Source organism: Lynx rufus, unplaced genomic scaffold (genome assembly GCF_022079265.1).
Source record: "Lynx rufus isolate CCGP_SWC_20201006 ecotype Redwood Valley unplaced genomic scaffold, mLynRuf1.p SCAF_2, whole genome shotgun sequence".
In the NCBI taxonomy this organism is placed as follows: domain Eukaryota; kingdom Metazoa; phylum Chordata; class Mammalia; order Carnivora; family Felidae; genus Lynx; species Lynx rufus.
In genome coordinates, this window is record NW_025814834.1 from 56,196,815 (window position 1) to 56,220,543 (window position 23,729).

The 23,729-nt window shown below is 34.3% G+C and overlaps 1 protein-coding gene across 1 annotated transcript in view; it reads right to left on the reverse strand.

The window, feature by feature from the left end:
• The window catches only part of AGPS (alkylglycerone phosphate synthase), a 150,634-nt gene that overhangs the window by 22,439 nt on the left and 104,466 nt on the right, over positions 1–23,729 (reverse strand). Inside the window, exons 12-17 of the mRNA XM_047084470.1 lie at positions 22,693–22,744; positions 17,677–17,753; positions 14,986–15,098; positions 7,507–7,576; positions 5,311–5,372; positions 330–419 (exon numbers count right to left, since the gene is read on the reverse strand). Coding sequence (XP_046940426.1) covers positions 330–419; positions 5,311–5,372; positions 7,507–7,576; positions 14,986–15,098; positions 17,677–17,753; positions 22,693–22,744 — 464 coding nt within the window. The remainder of the gene's footprint in view (positions 1–329; positions 420–5,310; positions 5,373–7,506; positions 7,577–14,985; positions 15,099–17,676; positions 17,754–22,692; positions 22,745–23,729) is intronic.

Below are 23,729 nucleotides of genomic sequence, written 5' to 3' on the forward strand. Positions count from 1 at the left end.
TGATTTATAATTTCAGTGAATTAAAAGGCACTCCTTTACTTATTCCTGGGGCTCCAAGGTTTGGCTTTTCACTGTCCTGCTGTCCTGAAGGGGTAGAAGGCTCACTTCTGGAAGGGTATTCTACTCCTAAAGGGCTCAGGACTGCTCTAAAACCCTAGTGGCACAACCCTAAGAAGGTGGCAAAAGTGAAGTTTAGGAAAGGAAAGCTTGCTAAATGGAACAGACTGAAGCTATTCTTCTGGTGGCGTGAATTACATTTCTCCATTAATTAAAATATATTTTCCTCCCAGAATAAGCAGTAAAAGAGCAACAACAACAAAAAACCTCACCTGCATGTAGAAAGAGGAGCAAACTGAACACCCTTCTCTTTGCATTCCCTTGTTATTCGTTCTTTTACATTTCTACAGAGATCCACAACCCTAGAAAACAAAATTGAATACAATATTAAGTTTTCAAATAAATTACAAAATTCTAACAAATGTTAGTTTACCTGGCATCCTTCAAGTCAGAAATTCTAAGAAACTTTCATACTTATTCTGTCAAGAATGAACAAGAGCGTTGATCATTCAAATTGAGTCTTCCATTCATAGCTTCAAAGGGGCAAAGTTCTCCCTTTTTTTGCCATAGAAAAGACAGAAGTCAGAAGAGCACACTCAAGCTTCCTGAAGGCAGTTTCCTACACTTAGGTAAACCCAATTTCACAATTAATTTAATCACAAGATTTTAAAAGCTTTTTTAAAAAGCTATAATGAACATGTTAATGAAAATTCAATTCTGGGTTTACAGAAATACCAATCTGTGTCCATGTCTAAGATATTTCCCTTAATATAAAAATAATTTAGTCAATAATCGTGAGGTTATACCAAATGTTCAATAGCCTTTTGTCAAGCTCTGAGCTAAAATCTACTTTAACAAAGACTTACTGGACGTTAACTGGATGTCAGCAATGTATAAAGCTGTGCTAGACTGGTATTAAGAGTCAGTGAAAACAGATAAGTAAGAAATAGTTCATAAAGGGAATGGGGGGATTGATAATATTTAATAATATTAATCCTTTTTCTATCTTTTTTTTTTTCAACATTTATTTATTTTTGGGACAGAGAGAGACAGAGCATGAATGGGGGAGGGGCAGAGAGAGAGGGAGACACAGAATCGGAAACAGGCTCCAGGCTCTGAGCCATCAGCCCAGAGCCTGACGCGGGGCTCGAACTCACGGACTGCGAGATCGTGACCTGGCTGAAGTCAGATGCTTAACCGACTGCGCCACCCAGGCGCCCCCTTTTTCTATCTTTTAAATAAATTTTTATTTGAAATAATTTTATTATTTTTTAAAATTTTTAACGTTTATTTATTTTTTTGAGAAAGAGCATGAGTGGGGGAGGGGCAAAGACAGAGGAAGACACAGAATCTGAACAAGGCTCCAGGTTCTGAGCTGTCAGCACAGAGCCTGATGCAGGGCTCCAACTCATAGACTGCAAGATCATGACCTGAGCCAAAGTCAGACGCTCAACCGACTGAGCCACCCAGGCTCCCCTTGAAATAATTTTAGATACAGAAAGTCACAAAGACAGACAGTGTTCCTCTTTCCCTGGTTTCCTCTAATGTTAATATATAACCATGACAGATTTGTCAAAACTAAGAAACTGACTTCAGGACATCACTATTAACTAGAACACTTTATTTATATTTCACCATTTAATTTTGACTCCAAGATACCACTGTTTTAAAATATAAAGGCATCTGATTTCTTTTGTTGTTTAGTTTTTGATATAATTTTTAAGGCCCTATTTTGGAGTGCAAGAGAGCTAATAGTGATGCATTCATACTTTGGGAACATGCTCAGGAAAAAGTTCTAAAATGGAAAACAGATGTCAATCAGAGCTTCTAGGTTGGAGATGCAGAGACAAAAGATTTGGCTGACAAAAGATTAATCTATTTTTTAATGTGAGCTGTAATATTTTGTTATTACTATATATTGTTTCATTTGGAAAATAAAACTCCTAAGGTACATATAAGCCATCTAATTCTTCAATAAACATCCTGACAACATACTGACGCTGATTCTGTTTCAAATCTTAGTCTGTTTAGAATCAGGAGAATGGAAAAGGTAACAAAGAAGCACAAAAGACTGGGCCATCTCTAGTCTAAAGACTGATTTGACTGTGTGAGAGCCAATTTGATAAAAACCATAACATTTACATGGATTATGCTTTATAAGACACATTAAAGTTATCCATATTTCCAATAAAAACAAAGAATATATGGTTAAAACATAAATATGGAAAGGGGTTTAATGGTTTGTTAGCTATTTTATTAGCATGTCAAATTTTATTTTTTTAATATATGTGTCTGAAAGTTTTATAAATTCTAATTTTACAAAAACAATTCTCTTCAGTTAAATTGTGCTTAATTCTATGAGAGTGTAGACAAATACAATTTATCGGTGTTATTTATGCCTCACCTATGGAATGGTAAGGATGCATGTTTTTAAAATATCTCCTACTAAAGTATTTAGATTATTGGAATTTATTGTGTCTTTATTTTGAAAATCCAACTTGTAAAACAAATACTTCAAACACAAATAAAACCTACTAAGTAAGCTTTAATAGCTACAGGGATTAATGAATATTATAAATTTATAAATAAGTTCTTTATCATGACTCTAGAAAGTGGAATTTAAGCGCTACATAATAGTATATGATAATTTACAATAATAATGAGGAGGAGATGGGACAAATAACATGACCAAATGGTTAAAACCCTTAATAGGATACTTTCTAGAAATGATTTGTACAGAGGATCTTCTTTTTTTCTTAATTTTTTTTTACTTCAGAGAGAGAGAGAGAGAGAGAGAGAGAGAGAGAGAGAGACTGGGGGAAAGGGGAAGAAGGAGAGAGAATCTTAAGTAGTCTCTACGCTCAGCACAGAGCCCAATGCAGGGCTCTGGTCATGGTCATGGGATCATGACTTGAGCAGAAATCAAGAGCTGAATGCTTAACTGACTTCAGACACCCAGGTGCCCCCAGAGGGGAGTTCTTGAAGTATTCTGGCATAGAACTTGTACAAAAGCCAACACAGTCCACTTGGACCAAACATTCTATGTAAGATGAACATAACGGTGTATACATTTAACTTTTCACCTGACCTATTGGCAAATTTAACCCTGTTGACAATTTCCTACTTGAAAAAAATTTTCCTGGGCTTCTTTCATATCACTGGTTTTCCTCCAAATCCTCTAGATATTATTCTCTTTTGCTAGCTCTTGTTTGTATATCCAAACAAAATAAATTTTGGGATTCCCTGGACTTCCTTCTTAGGTCCTCTTTTTTTTCTTCATCCATACTAGCTATAAGGGTTTGTATCTACTCCCTTGGTTTTAATCACAAGCCTCATGCTAATGTCTCCAAAATCTTTAAATCTCCAACTCAGACTGTTTAGACAGCTAATTTTATAGGCTACATTCTTACATTATTCCCAAGTTCATTTATAGGAGTCTATTCAGAATATTCATTGTGCACTCAATAGATACAGTTATTTTGGTAGGACTACTGAGAAATACACAAAAACTAGTAAGGCAAATAACCCCCTTAAGAGACTTATACATGAAAAGGCTAAGCAACCTAATAACGTGTGAGACTTGAAGACTCTGACTCCATGGGTTTCTGCTAAACATGGTCTCTACCTAGGTAAATGTTAGAGAGAAAAAACAATTTGTTAAATGGGTAACAAGTAAAGTTTCTATCAGGAATGTAGCTGCTTTCCATTCATTTTATTTATGAAAACTTTAGCTGATGAAGTTGTTTTAATTGAAAAGAAACCAAATATATAACCTGTATAAAACAGTCAGATGTCAGTAAGTTGATAATTTTTTTTCTTTACAAGATTTATCACCTTGTTAAAATTTAGTTATCAAAAATTGTGAATAACAGATTGATACTATAAACTGTTGTTTTACAATGCATGGAATATGAACATCAATGCACCAAAAGTCATAACCCATAGTAGACAAAGAATGAATGCAGAAAGTAAAAAGTCATCTGGGGAAGGGAAAAAAAGAGTTAGGGTAGAACAAAAATGTCAAGATATGTAATATCTAAAAGGTAGATTCATGGGAATTTGTCATGTACTTTATTATTGATTTAATTTGTAAATTTTATTTTTTTTTACATTTTTTTTTTCAACGTTTATTTATTTTTGGGAGAGAGAGAGACAGAGCATGAATGGGGGAGGGGCAGAGAGAGAGGGAGACACAGAATCGGAAACAGGCTCCAGGCTCTGAGCCATCAGCCCAGAGCCTGACGCGGGGCTCGAACTCACAGACCGCGAGATCGTGACCTGGCTGAAGTCGGACGCTTAACCGACTGCGCCACCCAGGCGCCCCTAATTTGTAAATTTTATAAAGAAAACATAAAATGTAAGGCATGCCAGAATAAAAATGTACTAACAATCTTAACAGCTTTTATTACTGAGTTAACTCATGAGTCCATTTAAAAAAAAAATTTTTTTTTTTAACGTTTATTTATTTTTGAGACAGAGAGAGACAGAGCACGAATGGGGGAGGGTCAGAGAGAGGGAGACACAGAATCTGAAACAGGCTCCAGGCTCTAAGCTGTCAGCACAGAGCCCAACGTGGGGCTCGAACTCAGGGACCGCAAGATCACGCCCTGAGCTAAAGTCTGATGCGTTACTGACTGAGCCACCCAGGCGCCCCTCATGAGTCCATTTTTAATAAAACCACTTCACATTTCCTCCTCGGTTTTTATTATTAATTCCCTAACCAATATTTGTATACCAACATTTGTGTATATGTGTATGTGCATAACATAAAAATAGAAATTATACATAATATCTTAAGTTGGATTTCTTTTAGAAATCACTTAAATACAAGTTAAGATCTTGCTTAATAGTAACCATCCAAAATCAAAAGCTAAATCATACATTACAAAAGAAGTTTAACACTGGGTTTATAATTTTGGGGGATGTTCTAGAGAACCTTCAAGCATATTAAGCATTTAAGAATTTAAATCAAAGCTAGTAAAACTATAGACTGACACTTAAGTGCTCACTAAGATTCTTTAAAATACAGACTTCAATAACACCTTCCTTCTATGGGACATGGACAAATCTGTCTAAATAAAAAAAAAAAGCTGGCAAATATGACATTCTGATGAAGGTGTTAATATAAATAAAAGTGATCACCTTGTTTCAATGTTTCTTTATAAAAATTTTAAAATTTGTATATTTGTGCACAAAGATATATTATTTCAACAACTCCTATAGCATAATATGAGACATTTTATTATATTTTACCTGTCCCAAGGAGCAGAAGTCTCAAAAGACTCTCCTAATACATAGTATTCCAAACCCAAGTCCTATTAAAAAAAAGACACAAAAATCAAGAAATTACAACAGATGCAGAAGAATCAAGAATACTGTCATATTGTTAGTATTTCACATAATTGTTAATATCACATGTTTCTAATTTAACCTCCACTGTTCTTTACTCTCCACCCCATAAAAGCAATGGAAAGTGGCCTTGAGTGTGAGCTACAACCTCCAGGAGGACAGGAACTTTGTCTTGTTCTCTTTTGTATCTCTGGCACCAGGCAGTGTGCCTGATACATGGCAGGAACTCAAATATTTCTCCAAGGAATGGAGCCTCTGAGAACTGTCTATGTACATGTAGAGGATACTAGCAGAACACATTTTTTTTTTGGAGCCTAAATAGTAAATTAAACAACACTAAAAAGTGGTCATCAGGATGGAAGGACCAGGGCAGCAGGAAAGTAGGAGCAGGGGGGACTAAAGGAAGAAGGTAGATCTCCCTTTCCTGAAATCAACTTTTCTTTAAAAAACAAATTAGAAAATATAGTGCCTCTCTTTGTAGTAACTAAATAAGATAGGATATCTGGAAGCACTTCTGCTAGGAAAATATATTTTATAACACATAAGATATAATGCTTATATAAGTAACTTATAATACCCAGAATACAATTCTGTTTTAATATCAAAACTGGAAAGAGCAATTCATAAGCCACCAGAGATGCAAAGATAGAAAGAATACTTTATAAGAAGAAAAATCAATAAATGTTAAGTTTTCACTTCTAGTAAAATGATTCACTTCAACTCTACCACTGGTTGGCAGGAAAAATCCCCAAATTACTGATCTAAAATGTGTCACTTTTTTCTTGTGCATTCATTTACGCAGTAAACACATATGTGGTGACAAAGGTATTAAGCACTGGGAAAATAAAAAATAAAACAATCCCTCCCATCTCAATACTGCTTCTGATTCAGTTTTAACAGTGTGTAAGCTGTATTTGTTACAGTTACACATCATTTTCTAGAATTCTGAATTTAGTAATATGGGAAAATGGTCAATATACTTAGAAAATGCTCAACAAACAAAAACTTGTGGATAACCAAAATGCTTACTATGGGAGACCCTGAGGTAGTAACAGTCTATGGAGGTAAACATTATTATAAGACCTAAAATCATCTATTAGTTTTCATGATCTGTAAATCTCTTAATTACAATTTTTAACATAGCAAACAAACAATAAATGTAATTTCCCTTATCAGCGTGGGGGAATGGAGTGCCCAGAAAAATGCATATGCTTCAAATTCACTGCAACCTAAAATTTAGATCTTACCTAAGATTAGTTTTGAAATAAGAATACAATTCAAGCTTTTTAGAGAAGTAAAAACAAGTTTTATATAAGTTTATGTAAGTATTTCCTTCAGAACAATTTCCAAGTGAAAAATTAGAAAATGCAGTATTTGGGAAAGTCAAATTCTCAATAGGATATCTGAGAAATGATGTTTTAAAATAAGACCTTTCAAATTACATAAACAAGCAATATTTAAAAAATATAACCCTAACAATAGCAGAAAACAACTAAGAAACTTGAGTTTATTACAGCCAAAGTAGAAAAACAAAATAAGTAAATAAACTTTTGAAAGAATACTTTCATATCAACAAGTATAGTAGACTCTTGGACTAATAAAGTTTCTCACAAGTAGAAAATGTGGAATTAGAAAAATTTTAGAGCCCAAATACAGACAAATTATTTCTTTAATTCTACATAGTAATCATCACCAGTGAACCAACTACTACTTAGAATCAAGTTAAATACCAATTTTTAATGAGTTAAAGAAAGATTATACATATTTAAAACTTGATTATGAATCAAGTGAGAAATGGTGCTAAATAAGACAGCTCGATTCTAACCAAGCAATGTTAGGAATGGCATGTTCAACTTCCAGACAGAGAAAGTCACCATTCTTTTAAAGAGGAGAATGATCTATATAATCTTCAAATTCCTCAAAAGCAATATATGGAAGATTTAATTGGGATTCTGAAGGTTTGTAGCTAGTCCTACATTCATGTCAAATGATGTGCTACATCATACTAGGTTAAAACTTAAGAAAATATTTTTATTCATTCAAAGTAAGAAAAAGGATTATTTGCAATATAAACTGACAAGAAAATATGAGATAACTTACTCGAAGATACGCAATGACATAGGTCAGCAAATAACCTCTCTGTCCATTATCTTCTCCAATTGCCAACCCACTGTAATTAAAGAACAAACTGTTAATATATTTCATATATATTTATGAAAAATATACAAAAATAACCAAACTAATATAACACCTCAAGGTAACTGTTTAACAGATTAACATATATTATACTGCATCTCATTTTTATTGTAATCTAATTTATCAGAAATATATCAAAGAGTTGTCAAAAGAATAAGCTTGGAGAACAAAAACCTAAAGATACTTTTAATATTTCAGTTTGGTCATTAATTTCAAACTTGCATCCATCAAACTAATAAAACTGACTCATGAACTCAACTACTTCTACCAACATTGACAAAAGTACAGAGAACTAGCCATGAGAAACAAGCTTAAGTAAACTTTAATAATCTTTACAAGCATACCAAGATACTTAAAATACTTATTTTATTCATATATTTTATCCATATATTCATGTGTTACTATAGCCCTATTCATATTTAAAGATGTATAATGATTGACTATATCTTCCAAATACCAAGAAGTTTTCTGAATACCTGGGTACATAGTATATGAAGTATTAGACACACTGTTTATGAAAATATGAAAAGTATGACAAAACATACTTACACAGAAATATTAAAGTTTATGAAGCAGCATACAGATAAGTACCAAACAGGTAAGGTTTTATTACTATGAACACATCAACTATCCATTTCAATTTGAAAGTAGTTTTATCCACAGAAATTATATTTGGTGATCTAATTAGAACTAATCCCATATAACATATAATTCAGTCCAAGCACTTTGCTTTGTGAAAGTCATTCTTATGTTAAAAGACTAAAAATGATTATTGATTTTACTACCTTCAGTAAAGAGCTTTTAATTTTGCTTGTTTTCATCATCAGGCAGAAATTAAATTTTAACTATTCTTAGTCAACTAAAGAAAACTTACCACAAACTCCCAAAGTATCTACCAAAAAAAAAAATCCCTCAATAAAACCAGATAGAAAACTGTGACTTTCTTGGGTCATAATGGATGGTTAACTTCCATGCCTCTCCCCTCAGTACCCTAATTGCTCCTCCTTTGTCTCAGTATGCTGAACCCTTAACCATGGTGTTGCCTGAGACTCGGGTCTTGAGCCTCTGTTAGTTACACCTCTTCCGGAAAAATCATTTTTCTTATTACTTCAGTTAACACCTATGGTGAAGTTCTTCCTTCCCCTGAAGTTTTGCTTGGATTTGGCAGTAAGTAAACATAGTAAGTGAACAACATAGATGTGCCCTTGTGCTATACAAATAATGTAAGGCAACTGTAGGCTAGGATGTATAGGCCAAATCAGATATCCTTATAGCTGCATACACACGAATCAGTATCACCCAGAGAAGTGGCAAACACTTGATGGAAGCGGCTCTAGTCTAGAACCACTTGGAGATGGGGTGCAAAGAGATGAAACAAGAGGGGTTGTTCGTATTACTAGAATGTTAATGAGCAAAGAAGACAGAACCTAGGTCAAGCAGTTGCGAGTGAAAAGTAAAAAGCAACAATATAATTCTGGGTTGGATACAAATGGATTTGAGGTGAGAGGTAGGAAGTCAAAGTTCCAAAACAAAAAGGCAACTAGTCAGAAAATTGCTGTGGCAAGCATGGGGAGGAAAATATCTGAGCCTATACCTCACATAGATACAAAGCAGTCAGATACTGAGTCCAAGAAAGAAAAAGCACTACTGAGCTGGGAAATAGGAACAATTCATTCTGGGCCTAGTGGTAGAAAGAGAGTGAAGACTAGCAAATGGTGCAAGAGACCTGCGCTGGGAATCCTTGAGAAGGTGCATTCTAAGTGGATATTTGGTGAGAAATAACAGATATGAACCTTTAGTAGGCTTCTTTTATATCGGATGAGAAAAAGTCCTTCTTGCAGTTCCAGGTCAAGCCATTTTTCCTTAGATACTCTTCTAGAATCTCTTGGAGCAGGGAGGGGTGGAGCAGTTCCACTTTGGAATTCAGTTCCACTTTGGAATTCAGTGTGACAAACCACACAGAAACATGCATTTTCTTATCCCAAACAGGAAGAAATTGATGTCCATTCTAAATTCATAAACCCCAGGGGCGCCTGGGTGGCTCAGTCAGTTGAACGACCGACTTCGGCTCAGGTCATGATCTCACGGTTTGTGAGTTCGAGCCCCATGTCAGGCTCTGTGCTGACAGCTCAGAGCCTGGAGCCTACTTCGGATTCTGTGTCTCGCTCTCTCTCTGCCCCTCCCCCACTCATGCTCTGTCTCTCTCGGTCTCAGAAATAAATAAACATTAAAATAATAATTAATAATAATAATAATAATAATAAATAAATAAATAAACAAACCCCAAAGGAGAAGGAAAGTCATTCTGGGCTTGCTTTTCTGAATCATAGGTTTCCCTGCAAATTTAGCTTTTTGTAACTTCTTTCTCACTTATTCTCTGTCTTACATTTTTAACTTTCAGAACTCCATCTTCTAGACAGGATTGCCTTAAAATACAACATGTAAACAATAGTAGGGCATTGAAATTAAATGCTTCTAAGTTGCCAATTACATAGCAGCCACTCCAAAAAGGTATACGAAGATTCAAACTGCTTTATGTTAAAGTAGCAACATCGATTCCCTACGTTCTGCTCCCCGTCGCAAATTTCAAACATCAATTAACAAGGTTCTTAAATTTAAACCTGTTTCATGAGAAAGGGCTGGGAAGACTAATGAAAGAGGAATGAGAGACAATCTTTTTATATAAAAGAGCCATCTGGTGAACCTAATCACTCTCATGTTGAATTACATTAAACAACTTAAGCACACACTTTAAAAATAACAATAACACATTACCTTAAGTTCTATGGTAAATGTCAGTACATCTGTCATGACTGCTGACAGGGAATGTTTATTCTGTTTAGCTCTTAGAGAAGTTAAAGTATATTACTAGCAAGCATAGATAAACAACCGAAGTATGATTACTCAACATTTGCCTATTATTTTTCCACTGGATCATATGTATTCAAAGGTATTTAACAGTGTTAGGGTAGGGGTGGAAGACAAGGAGGAAAATGGCTGAAATGACACATAAAAATGTCCTAAACTGTTGGGAGTAGTTTATTTAAAAACAATCAATTCAGAGTTAATGAGGGGGTAGAACAGAGGATAAAACTAAAGAACAGAAAATAAAGGATAGATTAATAATGCCCTAATTCAAAATAAAATACATGAGCTAAACTAACTTATGAAACTTTAGCAGAAAGGAATTCAGTGGTACTTTCCTCCTTCTAGTTATGTAGAAGAAATCATTGGGGAGCAAGGGTTGGCCCAGTGGCATCGTAAGTAAGAAAAATATGTCTGACGGACTTCCAAGCTGTATTACAAAACTGTAATAATAAAGACCGTATGGTACTGGCACAAAAACAGACACTCAGATCAATGGAACAGAATAGAGAACCCAGAAATGGACACACAAACGTATGGCCAACTAATCTCTGACAAAGCAGGAAAGAATATCCAATGGAATAAACACAGTCTCTTCAGTAAGTGGTGCTGGGAAAACTGGACAGTGACATGCAGAAAAATGAACCTGGACCACTTTCTTACACCATACACAAAAATAAACTCAAAATGGATTAAAGACCTAAATGTCAGACAGGAAGCCACCAAAATCCTCAAGGAGATCCTCTTTGACCTTGGCCACAGCAACTTCTTACTCAGCATGTCTCCAGAGGCAGGGGAAACAAAAGCAAAAATGAACTACTGGGACGTCATCAAAATAAAAAGTTTCTGCACGGTGAAGGAAGCAATCAGCAAAACTAAAAGGCAACCAACGGAATGGGAGAAGATATCTGCAAATGACATATCAGATAAAGGGTTAGTATCCAAAATGTATAAAGAATTTATCCAACTCAACACCCAAAAACAAAACATCTAGTGCAGAAATGGGCAAAAGACATCTTCTTGAATAGACACTTCTCCCAAGAAGACATCCAGATGGCCAACTGACACATGAAAAAATGCTCAATTTCACTCATCATCAGGGAAATACGAATCAAAACCACAATGAGATATCACCTCACACCTGTCAGAATGGCTAACCTTAATGACTCGGGCAACAACAGATATTGGTGAGGATGTGGAGAAAGAGGATATCTCTTGCACTGCTGGCGGGAATGCAAATTGGTGCGGCCACTCTGGAAAACTGTATGGAGGCTCCTCAAAAAATTAAAAATAGAACTATCCTATGGCCCAGCAATTGCACAACTAGGTATTTATCCAAAGGATACAAGGATGCTGTTTTGAAGGGGCACATGCACCCCAATGTCTAGAGCAGCACTATCAACAATAGCCAAAATATGGAAAGAGCCCAAATGTCCATCGATGGATGAATGAATAAAGAAGATGTGGTATAGCTATACAATGGAGTTTTACTCGGCAATCAAAAAGAATGAAATCCTGCCATTTGCAACTATGTGGATGGAACTAGAGAGTATTATGCTAAGTGAAATTAGTCACAAAAAGACAAATATTGTATGACTACACTCATATGAGAACTTTAAGATACAAAACAGATGAACACAAGGGAAAGGAAGCAAGAATAATACAAAAACAGGGAGGGGGACAAAAACATAAGAGACACTTAAATATGGAGAACAGAGGGTTACTGGAGGGGTTGTGGGAGGGGGATGGGCTAAATAGGTAAGGGGCATTAAGGAATCTACTCCTGAAATCATTGTTGCACTATATGCTAACTAACTTGGATGCAAATTTAAAAAATAAATTAAATAGGGGTGTCTGGGTGGCTCAGCGGGTTGAGTGTCCAACTTCAGTTCAGGTCATGGACTCGCGGTTCATGAGTTCGAGCCCCACGTTGGGCTCTGTGCTGACAGCTCAGAGCCTGGGGCCTGCTTCGGATTCTGTGTCTCCCTGTCTCTCTGTTCTTCCCATGCTCGTGCTCTCTCTCTCTCTCAAAAATAAAGATTAAAAAAAAAAGTTAAAAAAAAAGAAAAGAAAAATATTTCTGAATATTTCAGTGATTAGAACCAAGAACTAGTGTGTACAGAGAAACATGAGGAAAACCAAGAGTGCTAGAAAACTACATGGAGATATTTCCAAGTATCAAATCAAAATCAAAATAGCCCTAAGCCATCTAATTACAGCCTGGATTATCAATACAGAAGATTTCTGCAATCTAAATGAAGGAAGACAGGATGAAAGCATATTAAGAAATTATAATTATAACATAACTAGTAAGTAGCAAATAACAATAGCAAAAAAAATGAGACCTCAATCAGAGTCTGAGTTTTAATGCTTTGCCCCTGCTTTAAATAGGTATCTCATTTACTATAACCTATTTTTAATGGATGAATTTGATATAAGTTTTGTTTGGTATAAACAAATTGCTGGAATTAAATCAAGAGTTCTGGGGCTTCACTATCCGTATCCAGAAAGACCTGGATTCACCTTAAAGAAGTTCATTCTTACTTTTAAGTTGTAAATGTCTGGAATCACTTGAGAAAAACAAGACTTACATTACATGACAAGGGAGTTCATGACAGTTGGTGGCTCAACTTAAAACTGACAAAATGGCTCTAATAAATACCTAAAGATTAAAATATGCTCTTTTAAGGGTGGCACAGCAGTTAGACATAAATGAAATAGAATTTAAAATGTCAGGGAATGACATTCAGTTTCATTAATTCTTTCAACAAATGTTCAATTAAGTGTCTAGTATATACCAGGCATCAACAGTGATGTCCAAGAAGAGACAGTTGAAGAATTACATCTTACCTCACACAAAAAGGCATTTTGTCATCATCCTACCCCAGTCCAAGAGGAAACGTAGCACATTACTAACTAGTAATGATTTTGTTGGCTACTCTGAATTTTAATTACAATTAGAGGTACTACAAAGTGGAATTTCTCTGCATCTGTATGCATGTGTTGGTGTGTATGCTGGAGGCAGGAAGGGTCACTGGGGGGACTGAGGTGAAACTAAGCAAATTTAACCTCATGTAAAGTAATTCAAATATTATAGCATCCATTTCCCTACAAGTGCTCCTGAATAATTTTGACATCCCAATTAAATATTTCAATATATAAAAAACAATTTTTAAAAGTTTCAGCCTCTAATATTTAAGGCTATAACAGAAACTAAAAGATTTAATTTATATATAAAAGATTTTAATTTAAATCCCCTTAATTATTTCTAATACCATGGATTTTAAGAAAAGTGTTTTAAAAATCAAATTATATATATACTTCACATAACTTAGAAACTAAAAAATAGGTACATGTATATTTCAAAAATAAATTCAGAGATTAACCTGAAATCTAAGTCTTCTGGCTATTAAATGAATTTTTATGGCACAATTACTCTTAATTAATTTAGTTAAAAAAATCAGTTAATTCCCAAAAAAGGTACTCTGAGAGAGGAAAAGTAAAAGATTAGTGAATTTCATCTTTTACTAATTCGACTTGCCAATTTCAGAATAAGGTAAGAATAAAACTGAGAGGCTGATTTGCAATACTCAAACACAGTACCAAAGTAAATCAAAACTTAAGCCAAAGATTAGATCTTTTTCTAAGAATTCTGCACTTTAAACACAAAGTTCAGAAAATCCTAAAAATAAAGAGCTGAATATCATAGTGAGAAAAATATATAAAAGTGAGGCATTCTAAAACACAAGGCTACAAATTAAGTGCTCATTTGTTCTCATAAATAGCAAAAAAGGGAAACTAAAGTAAATATTTACAAAGAACTCAGATTAAGCATACATACATATTTTAAACTCTGAAATTATAATAAAAGAAAAAGAAGAAGAAGAAGAAGAAGAAGAAGAAGAAGAAGACGACGACGACGACAACGACTTGTATCCAGGAAACTTAGTTTACGTATTTAAAAAGGGAAGGGAAAAATGTAGTCCTGATAAATGGCATTTTCACTACAGTTCTCATCGATCAATCTCATAATCCATCAAGCAGACAGACAGAAACCACCCAGTCATTATTCAGTTGGTTATATATGTGAAATGTTTTCTGTTTCTTTATACCAGCAGAAAACAGTAAGTGACAAGGGGTGGAGTATAGATAATTTATCAAATTCTTTTGTTTAAAAAATTTCCTTTCACAAACAAACTAATAACATGTTTTATATATATATACGATTACCATTAAATAGTAAGATGACTGAATTTTTTCATATTTTACTCTAGCATAACAAAAGCAAATATTATAAAATTAATGGGAAAATGTAATAAAATATTTAATATATCCTAATATATATGCTTACATACCAATCAAATTTTCTGCAAATTTTGGAAGTAACCAACACAACATTTTAAGTTGACTATCATATATTGCTACAAATTTAATCCTTTAGGGGTGCATTAACAACTGCTTACAGATACCAGAATTTTCGATTAACATTCTCTTGGCATTATGAACTTAGAGCCATACCCAAATTTTGCAGCAATATCATACACTTGTTTTTCATGTTGAAGAACCTTCTCACGGTCCCCCTCAAATAGTAATGTAGCAACAGTTAACTGATTTGGATCAAATCCTTTAAACTACAAAATAAAAAAAAAAAAGACATATACTTAGATAGATAGATAAATCTTTACCTGCGAAACAGTAAATCAAAAACATTTTGCTCTTTTTGTCCTTCTGACCTGGGCTCAAACATACCAACTCTAAAAATCGAGCTTTGGAACTTCACATGTCAATCAAAAAGAATGTTTAATATACCTGTTCAGGTTGTTATAAACAAAACTACAGAAAATACCTAATTTCAAAGTATGCCATGGTGTCAGTAGAAATGACATATTGATATGTAATATAGCAAATAACTTGTAAGAATCATAACTGCAATAAAGAATCAAATAAAAATACCAAAATAATAGAACATAATGAATTAGCAAGATATAGGATGTAGATAAAAGTAAAAGCTAACAGGGACCATTTCTTCTCTTACATACCAACTATAACTTCTTAATAACATTTTCAAAGGAGATCTTACATATAAAATTAAAATGAAAAATATCTGAGAATAATCATAAAAGAAAATATATAACCTCATTAGGAAAATGTGCCTAAAATGTTCTAGAATGCCTGAACTAAGTAAATAAATCTGTGAATTCTTGCTCAAACTAATATAACAGATTTATTCCAATTCTGATAGAAACCTTAACGGATTCCCTAAAATGGTGAAGAGTTTTTAAAAGTTTTCTATGTTGATAAACAGGTAGGTAATGATGGGTAACAAGAAAAATTCTAAAAACCTAGTAGATTTATAGTAATTAAATCCACTTAATTTTTCAAGAATAAAAACTCATTTTAAAAAAGTGATACCTTTTTTAAAATTCAATTTATTTAAACTAAAAACAAAAACAACAACAGTTCACCCGCTCCTTCTACCCCTCCACCCCTGAAAACAAAAAGTTTGCCTTTTTCTCTTACCCTTCACCCCGTCTCTGGCAATCACCAGTCTGTTCTCTGTATCTATGAACTTAGTTTTTTAATATTTTTTTTCTAGATTTTATGTATAAGAGATCATACAGTATTTGACACATTAAAATGGGGTCCACTTCTTGAGTAAGTATATAAGAAGATGTCTTAGACATGACAAATCAATTGTAAGCAAAGTAAGGAAGTTAATGGTGCTGTTACAACTGGTTAGCAACTGGCGCGGAAAGTGAAGTTTCATTCAGATCTTCATCTCACACCATAAAATTGAAATAAATTCAAAGAGTAACAAAGATTAAAAATTTTAAATTCATACTTAAGAAAAACCCAAGAGAGAGAAGAAATAGTCCCAATTATAGCTCTGGAGAAAGGGAGACTTTTCTAAGCTTACAAGTAATTAAATAGGGGCGCCTGGGTGGCTCAGTCAGGTAAGCATCTAAACTCTTGATTTCGGCTCCGGTGATGATCTTGCGGTTCATGGGATGAGATCTGCATCCAGCTCTGCACTGACCACCCAGACAACGGGGAGCCTGCTTGGGATTCTGTCTCTCCCTCTCTCTGCAAACCGCCCTCCACTCCGCATGTGTGAGTTCACTCTCTCTCCCTCTCTCTCTCTCAAAATAAACAAACATTAAAAAAAAGAAGTGATTAAATAATCACAGAAAAATATATAAAAACTTGAAACTTTTGAACCAAAAAGAAAAACTCTTACTAAAAACAGAGTCACTTGGGGGCACCTGGGTGGCTCAGTAGGTTAAGTGTCCGACTTCAGCTCAGGTCATGATTGCACAGTTCATGAGTTTGAGCCCTACGATGGGCTCAGTCCAGATAGCTCAGAGCCTGGAGCCTGCTTTGGGTTCTGTGTCTCCGTCTCTCTCTGTCCCTCCCCCGATTGTGCCTGCACTTGCTCACTCTCTTTCTCTCTCTTTCTCTCTCTCTCTCTCAAAATAAATAAATAAATATTAAACGAAATTTTTAAAAAGGGAAGTCACTTGACTCAATTATTTACAACATTTGTAACAAAGGCATCTAGTCATTCCATTATTCAAAGGGTACACAGCAAAGCACCAAGAAAAAAATACCATGAAGCTGCCACCCCTGGCAAAATAATCACATTCAACTACTTCACACAAAAACTACATCCAGGAAATACAAGGAAATGATTAAGTCTCATTGGAGTTTCAATGAGAAACATTAAAAATACTACTTTTCCCCCTGGATTCAGTAAATCTGAAACAACAAAAACAAAACTCCTACATGAATAGCAAGGATGCAACAAAGAAACAGCACCTGTGTATCATGAGAGTGTAAGCTGGTATAACCCTTTAGAAAAGGAATTCGGTGAAAATTAAAAAAAAAAAAAAAAAATCCATACTCTTAGTACACTAGATATCGACATCTACTATAAAAAAATCAAACTATAAAAAATTGTACATGCATGAAACTGTTTAAGGTACTGTTATTTTTAGAAACTTGAAATCTGGGGAAAAAATGAAAATTTCTGAAATTAAATGAATAACTGATTTACTCAATAAAATATTTATTCCAACATGAAAAATAATTATTATGAAATTTACATTCATGAAAAAACATAATAATAGGTACATGTGAAGGGTGAGAAGGCAGGAGACAAAATTAGTATCATAAGCATTTAAAATTTTGGCATTTAATAAAAATTCTTACCTTTGTAATATAAAACTTTTTTAAGCCATCCAAAAATGATGTAAAAATAGAGGAAACCTGAGGTTTAAGAGCATGACCTAAGAAGAGAAAAGTTCATATTTTAAATTAATAGCAAATTCTGTTTTTCAGAAGATTAAGAGGATAGTTTAATTTAGTATCCTAAAAAAAGTGAATGTTTCATGACTCCAAATTTTTAAAATCTTCCTATGTTTTATGTATAACATACTGATATTAAGATTTACATCTTTCATCTTATCTTATTTCAAAAGTCACAACTATTTGTTTATTAAACCTCTCATTTCTTTTTGAACTCAAATTACCACATGTAATTAATACTACAAATAGTTTAGGTTATCTTTCAGTGGTATAGTTTATACATAGTAAAATCACTTCATTAATTTTTATTTCATTAAGAACACCCAATGGTGGCTGGTTTTACTTTTATTTTTTTTCATTATGCAGAAACCATTCAGAACTATAACCAAATATGGAGTCAATGCCAAGTTTAAGGTTGTTTCTTAATTAATTCCTAATTCTTCCAGAATTCTTGGCATAAAACTAGTAATTGCTTCCTTAATCACACCCAGAGAGTTAAAATTGCCAGAATAACATAAACGGTGTCTCAGAGTCTGTGAAATTAACATCTTTGCCTGCGGATTGAGTTTAATTGAGTGAAAGTCTTTTACTGTTTTCTCATTGTTTTCAGAGCAACTTCTTAACTCCCGTGACTGTTAGATTTAAGAGTCAGATACATCTGGCTTTAGTGCTATAAGGCCAATTCAGAAAAATGGGGCATACCATTTATATAGAATTTTTATAAAGAATTTTAAAGTCTCTAGTAAATCTGAAATTATCTCCAAGTTTATTTTTTTAACAAGCTTTAAGATTTGGGGATTTTGTTTGTTTTTAAAGTATAGATCTGTTCTTTAACATTGGTGCAAATAGCAAACTAGTTTCTTTGGGGGTGAGAGGGTAGATTTCTAGGGGGAAAAGACTATGATTTGTATGTAGTCTTCCCCCCCTATTCTTTTTTTTTTTTAAGTTAGATTCTGAATCTGTAATACTTATTGCATTTTTACTGATTACAACAGGAAACTGTGTGATATAAAAGACCAAGTAATGTAAGTCTTAACCAGAGATTAAGAGTTAGATATCCATGCTATAACTGAACAAAACAAAAAACAAAAGACAAATGAAGGCCAGATTAGATAGAGATCAACCCAAAAATCTTTTTGAGTACCTGGATCACAAGCAAGATGTTTGGAAAATTGTTTTCTTTTACTGTAACCTGTCAAAAAATGCTTTCCCAACATAATCAGTGCCTTAAGAGATACCATTTCTAACAAGTATAAAGTTAGAAATAACATATCAAAATATTCATTTCCTGTCCTAAATAGAATTCATCCTACTTAAACAACTGGAAATACATAAACATAAATGTATGAGTGTGTGAGTTGTGTTCTTGCAAGAAATTGATCCACAATTGATCCTTCTGATCCACACATCTTTACACCATGTATGAGGACTCCAAATGTTACTACACTGATGTGGAATAGTCCTTAAGGGTAAATGTTCGTAACACATGGAAATTCATTTGCACAATTTCCATTAACACTAGTGGGACTTAGTCACCTGTATCCCAAATATGGAGTTGACACATTAGCTCTGAAGAATAATATTATAAAAGTGATACTAACTTTAAGTGGGTCAGCATTAGTATTAACCTAAGGGAATATTATTATCTTTTACTTATTAAATTAACATTGTCTTTCAAATTAATTACGTTCTAAATATATTCTGACTACTGTGTTTTATTTTTTATAGTAAATGAAGGAACTAAGTTTTCAGATTTACTAAACAGTATGATTAGTAAATGCTGTGTTGTTACAGTGTTACTTTTAAAATTTTAAATTATTGGGGTGCCTGGGTGGCTCAGTCCGTTGAGCGGCCATTCAGCTCAGGTCATGATCTCACAGTTTGTGAGTTTGAGCCCCGCGTTGGGCTCTGTGCTGACAGCTCAGAGCCTGGAGCTTGTTTTGGATTCTGTGTCTCCCTCTCTGACCAATCCCCCGCTCAATACTCTGTGTCTCTCTCTCTCAAAAATAAACATTAAAAAATTTTTTTTTAATTTAAATTATTTAATAAATATCTACATTTCAAAGAAATGATCTCAAACAGTGGCAAAAGTTTTGGGCCTTGGAGTCCGACAGATTTGGGTTCAACTCCTGCTCTACGACATATGACCTGTGGGCTGAAATATCTAGCCTTTGAGTCATCTCTAAACTGAGAATATTACTTTTAGGGACAGCTGTAAGGAGTATTTGATAAATTGTGCTATTGACATTGTGCTTAGGACTACACTATGTGCTCTCCAAGATTTATTCACCCTCTTTGGCTAAGTAGATGATTAAGTCAATCAACATATCAACACCTGTCATATGACAGGTGCAGGGGATATAAAAATGAATAAAAAACATCCCTAAATTTGACAAAATTTAGTGTTTCAGAGGAAATTCTACAGATCATTTCAATATACTCAATGATACCTATCACTTCAATACACTGAAAACAAATCATTTCATATAATGAACTAAGGGTTGTGTCAAGAGGTAGGAATGAAATTAAAAATATTAACATCTAATAATAAGGCTTGTGATTTGTTAAGGAGTATGGTACAAACACTGGCAATAAGCCATATGGCTGGTACAAAGTCCTGGACATCCCTTGCTGTGTTTAGCTGCGTGATCATGGAGCCATGGCAAGATATGTAGATGGCAAGGCTTCAACAGGTAGTGAGAAATCAAAAAGGTTATAGATAGCTGAGAAGCAGGAACAGATCTGTCTTTCCAAAGAATGACTTTGGCGGCCAAGTAAAGGGTGGAAGGAGACAAAAGATATAGTCAAGATGGAGAGGGTAGAGCCTACCTTAGAGCATGTTCCTAGATACAGCAATGAGAATGTGGAACAGGGATGAGAGATAGCCAGAAGGACATTTTCTTTAAACCTTCATCTTAAATTGCTATATATCCCAATTATAAATAAAATCTAGTCAAATTATAGTTAATTTTACAAAGGTGTTTATGACTATAACTCACTATAATAATAGCATATAAATGGGTAAAAGCATTATTAATCAGATACATGGCTCTCTTAAGACCTATCTCTAAATGCAGGCCAAAACACAGAAGGCTTGATTTCCATTTGATTTAACTAATTATTTAAAGGATGTACTTATCTTAAACTTTTACCAGTAGTATAGTATTTTGAAAATAATTTACTTAAAGAAATAATAGCTATGACTTAAAAGAATCAAATTTTAAAACTAACTCTTGATATATTATGAACATGACTTCCATAAGCTTCTTTAAAAAAAATTATTTTTTAATGTTTATTTATTTTTGAGAGAGACAGAGTGTGAGAGGGGGAGGGGCAGAGAGAGAGGCAGACACAGAATCCGAAGCAGGCTCCAGGCTCTGAGCTGTCAGCACAGAGGCCAATCTGGAGTTTGAACTCACAAGGCGTGAGATCACAACCTGAGCCGAAGTTGGAACGCTTAATCAACTGAGTCACCCAAGCACCCCTGACTTCTTTCAGCTTCTATACTATATAATCACTCTTCCCTAAATTAAAACCTAAACTACTCTTAAATAGAACAAACAAAAGTCTGCCTATCTTAGCCATTAGGGTTTACTATTGAACAATCATTCCTATAATTTCAGAGACTGTTCTGAAGATACTTAAATTCTATGAACGTAAGTTCCAAACTCAATTTCAGCATATGGAAAAAAATATAAAAGCAATAAAATGAGAATTGAAAAGATGATAAACAGAGTCAGAAATTTTAATACTTTAACGCAAAAAGGGGGAAAAAGAAACATGGTTACCTGCTACTCAATTCTCTACCTGAATATTCCAACAGTACCTTAAAAACAACCCATTGTAACGTCTTTTCCCCCAAATCATCATCTCTCTCCTAGACTGTTCATCAGTCCACCCAGTCAGTCAAATCAGCAATCTTGGAGTTGCCCTCAACCCTTCCGTTTATGGAACCTTCCACATCTAGTTGGCAAACTGAGCTCTAGGAAATCTATGCCTAACTCTCCATCTCCATCGCTGCTTCCTTGATCAAGGCCCCCAAAATTGGCCTCTTGAACCATTTCCACTCCTCTTCCCTGCCTGCACCATTCTACTCCACCCTGCATAATGCTAGCAGAATGGAGCATTCTCAGATGTAAATCCCTTTGCTGACATGGTAAAATCCAAATCGATCCTGCAAAGCCCTACTCCACCCATCCACCTTCATCTCTTGTAACAACTCTCACCCACCCTCTATTTGAGCCACATCGAACTACTTGAAGTACAAAGATGCCACTGAGGTCTCACAATTTCATATTTTTTTCCTGATGAGTGAACAAATTTGGTAGGAGGGGAGAGGAAAACATCCCAATCAAACTTCTATTCCCCTTAAGATTTAATGTAAGCATTACCCTCCTTTAAGAAGCCTTTCTTAGGGGAGCCTGAGTGGCTCAGTCGGTTAAGCATCCAACTACAGCCCAGGTCATGATCTCGTGGTTTATGAGTTCGAGCCCTGCATCAGGCTCTGTGCTAACAGCTCAGAGGCTGGAGCCTGCTTCAGATTCTGTGTCTCCCTCTCTCTCTGCCCCTCTCCCACTTGCACTCTGTCTCTATCTTAAAAAATAAACATTAAAAAAAAAAAAAAAAGCACCTTTCCTGAATCCCCATATTGACATCCAGCAAAATCCAGCAGGTTCAACCATTCCTTCATTTGCACCCAGGGTATCCAGTGCACTCTTCTTTCATAGCATCTCTAACAATCCTGCACTCCTTCATTTCTGTAATTGTCTGTCACCATTAGACTAAGGGCTTCCTGAAGGACAGGAACTATGACATTCATCTTCCTAGCTCTGTATTCAGTACTCTTCCTGGCATGTAACAGCTGTTTCACAAATTTTGGGGCTTCATGAGCAGATTTTAAAATGACCATTCCTTACTTACCAAACTGAAACTGTTGGTTGTCCATGAGGCGAATAGATGCAGGAGCACATCTCTATTTTAAAAAGAAAAAATGTGATACAAATTTAATACTGTAAAGAAGCTACACAGGTAGAATGTAAATGCCATCTTTCTGTATGTGACATCAAGAGCTTAGTTCCTAAGAATATATACAGTAAAAAAAATCTTAACTTTTTATACAATTTTAAGATGATAAAACATCACTGACTTCTATAAAATATTTGGAAGAGAAATCTATATATATAATACACACACATGTATGTTGCCAGATCTTTGTCAGCAACAAGATCTTCTCAATGCCTAGCAAAGATCTATGGAAATACCTAAAAGAAATATTGGGCCTTGAAGTAGATTATTTTAGAACAAAGTAGAAATTTCAAAGACTACAATCAACATTATACCATTTGTGAATTATAATGTATCTTCAGATTCTTATATACTTTTAAAATGAAGAAGATGATGGTAGAATTTTTCTGAGCAAAAACACCTCAAAAAATTATCTGTGATGTCTTCATACATAACTCTAAGAACTGTTGTTTTCCTTTTATCCCTTTCAATAATCCATTTTAAAAAGAAAAACTATCAGTGACCAGAATTCTAAAATCTTTCAAGGCATGAAAATAGCAACAAAATTCTGAAGGGTAACATTATGTATCTAGAACTCCACCAGTGTTAAATTTAATCTAGTCACCACACTAAAAGCTGCAAGGAAAGAAAAATGAGAACAGATAGTCATATAAATTTTGTATGCTGAAATACTACAATACAAACACTAGCAAGATTTAAGTTAGCTACAGCTTTTCCATAGTATTAAAGTGAGCTGCACCCTAACGACAATTTTATTTTCTATGCAAATTTTTAACATGGTTAAACTTCTACCAAGAGGTTGCTTTCACATGACAAAATTTTGACTGTCATAAACTTTTTAAACATTTATCTTCTGCTAATAACATTTATAAATAAAATTTGTATCCATACAACATTAAGATATATGCAGATCATTCAAAAGAACAAAACTT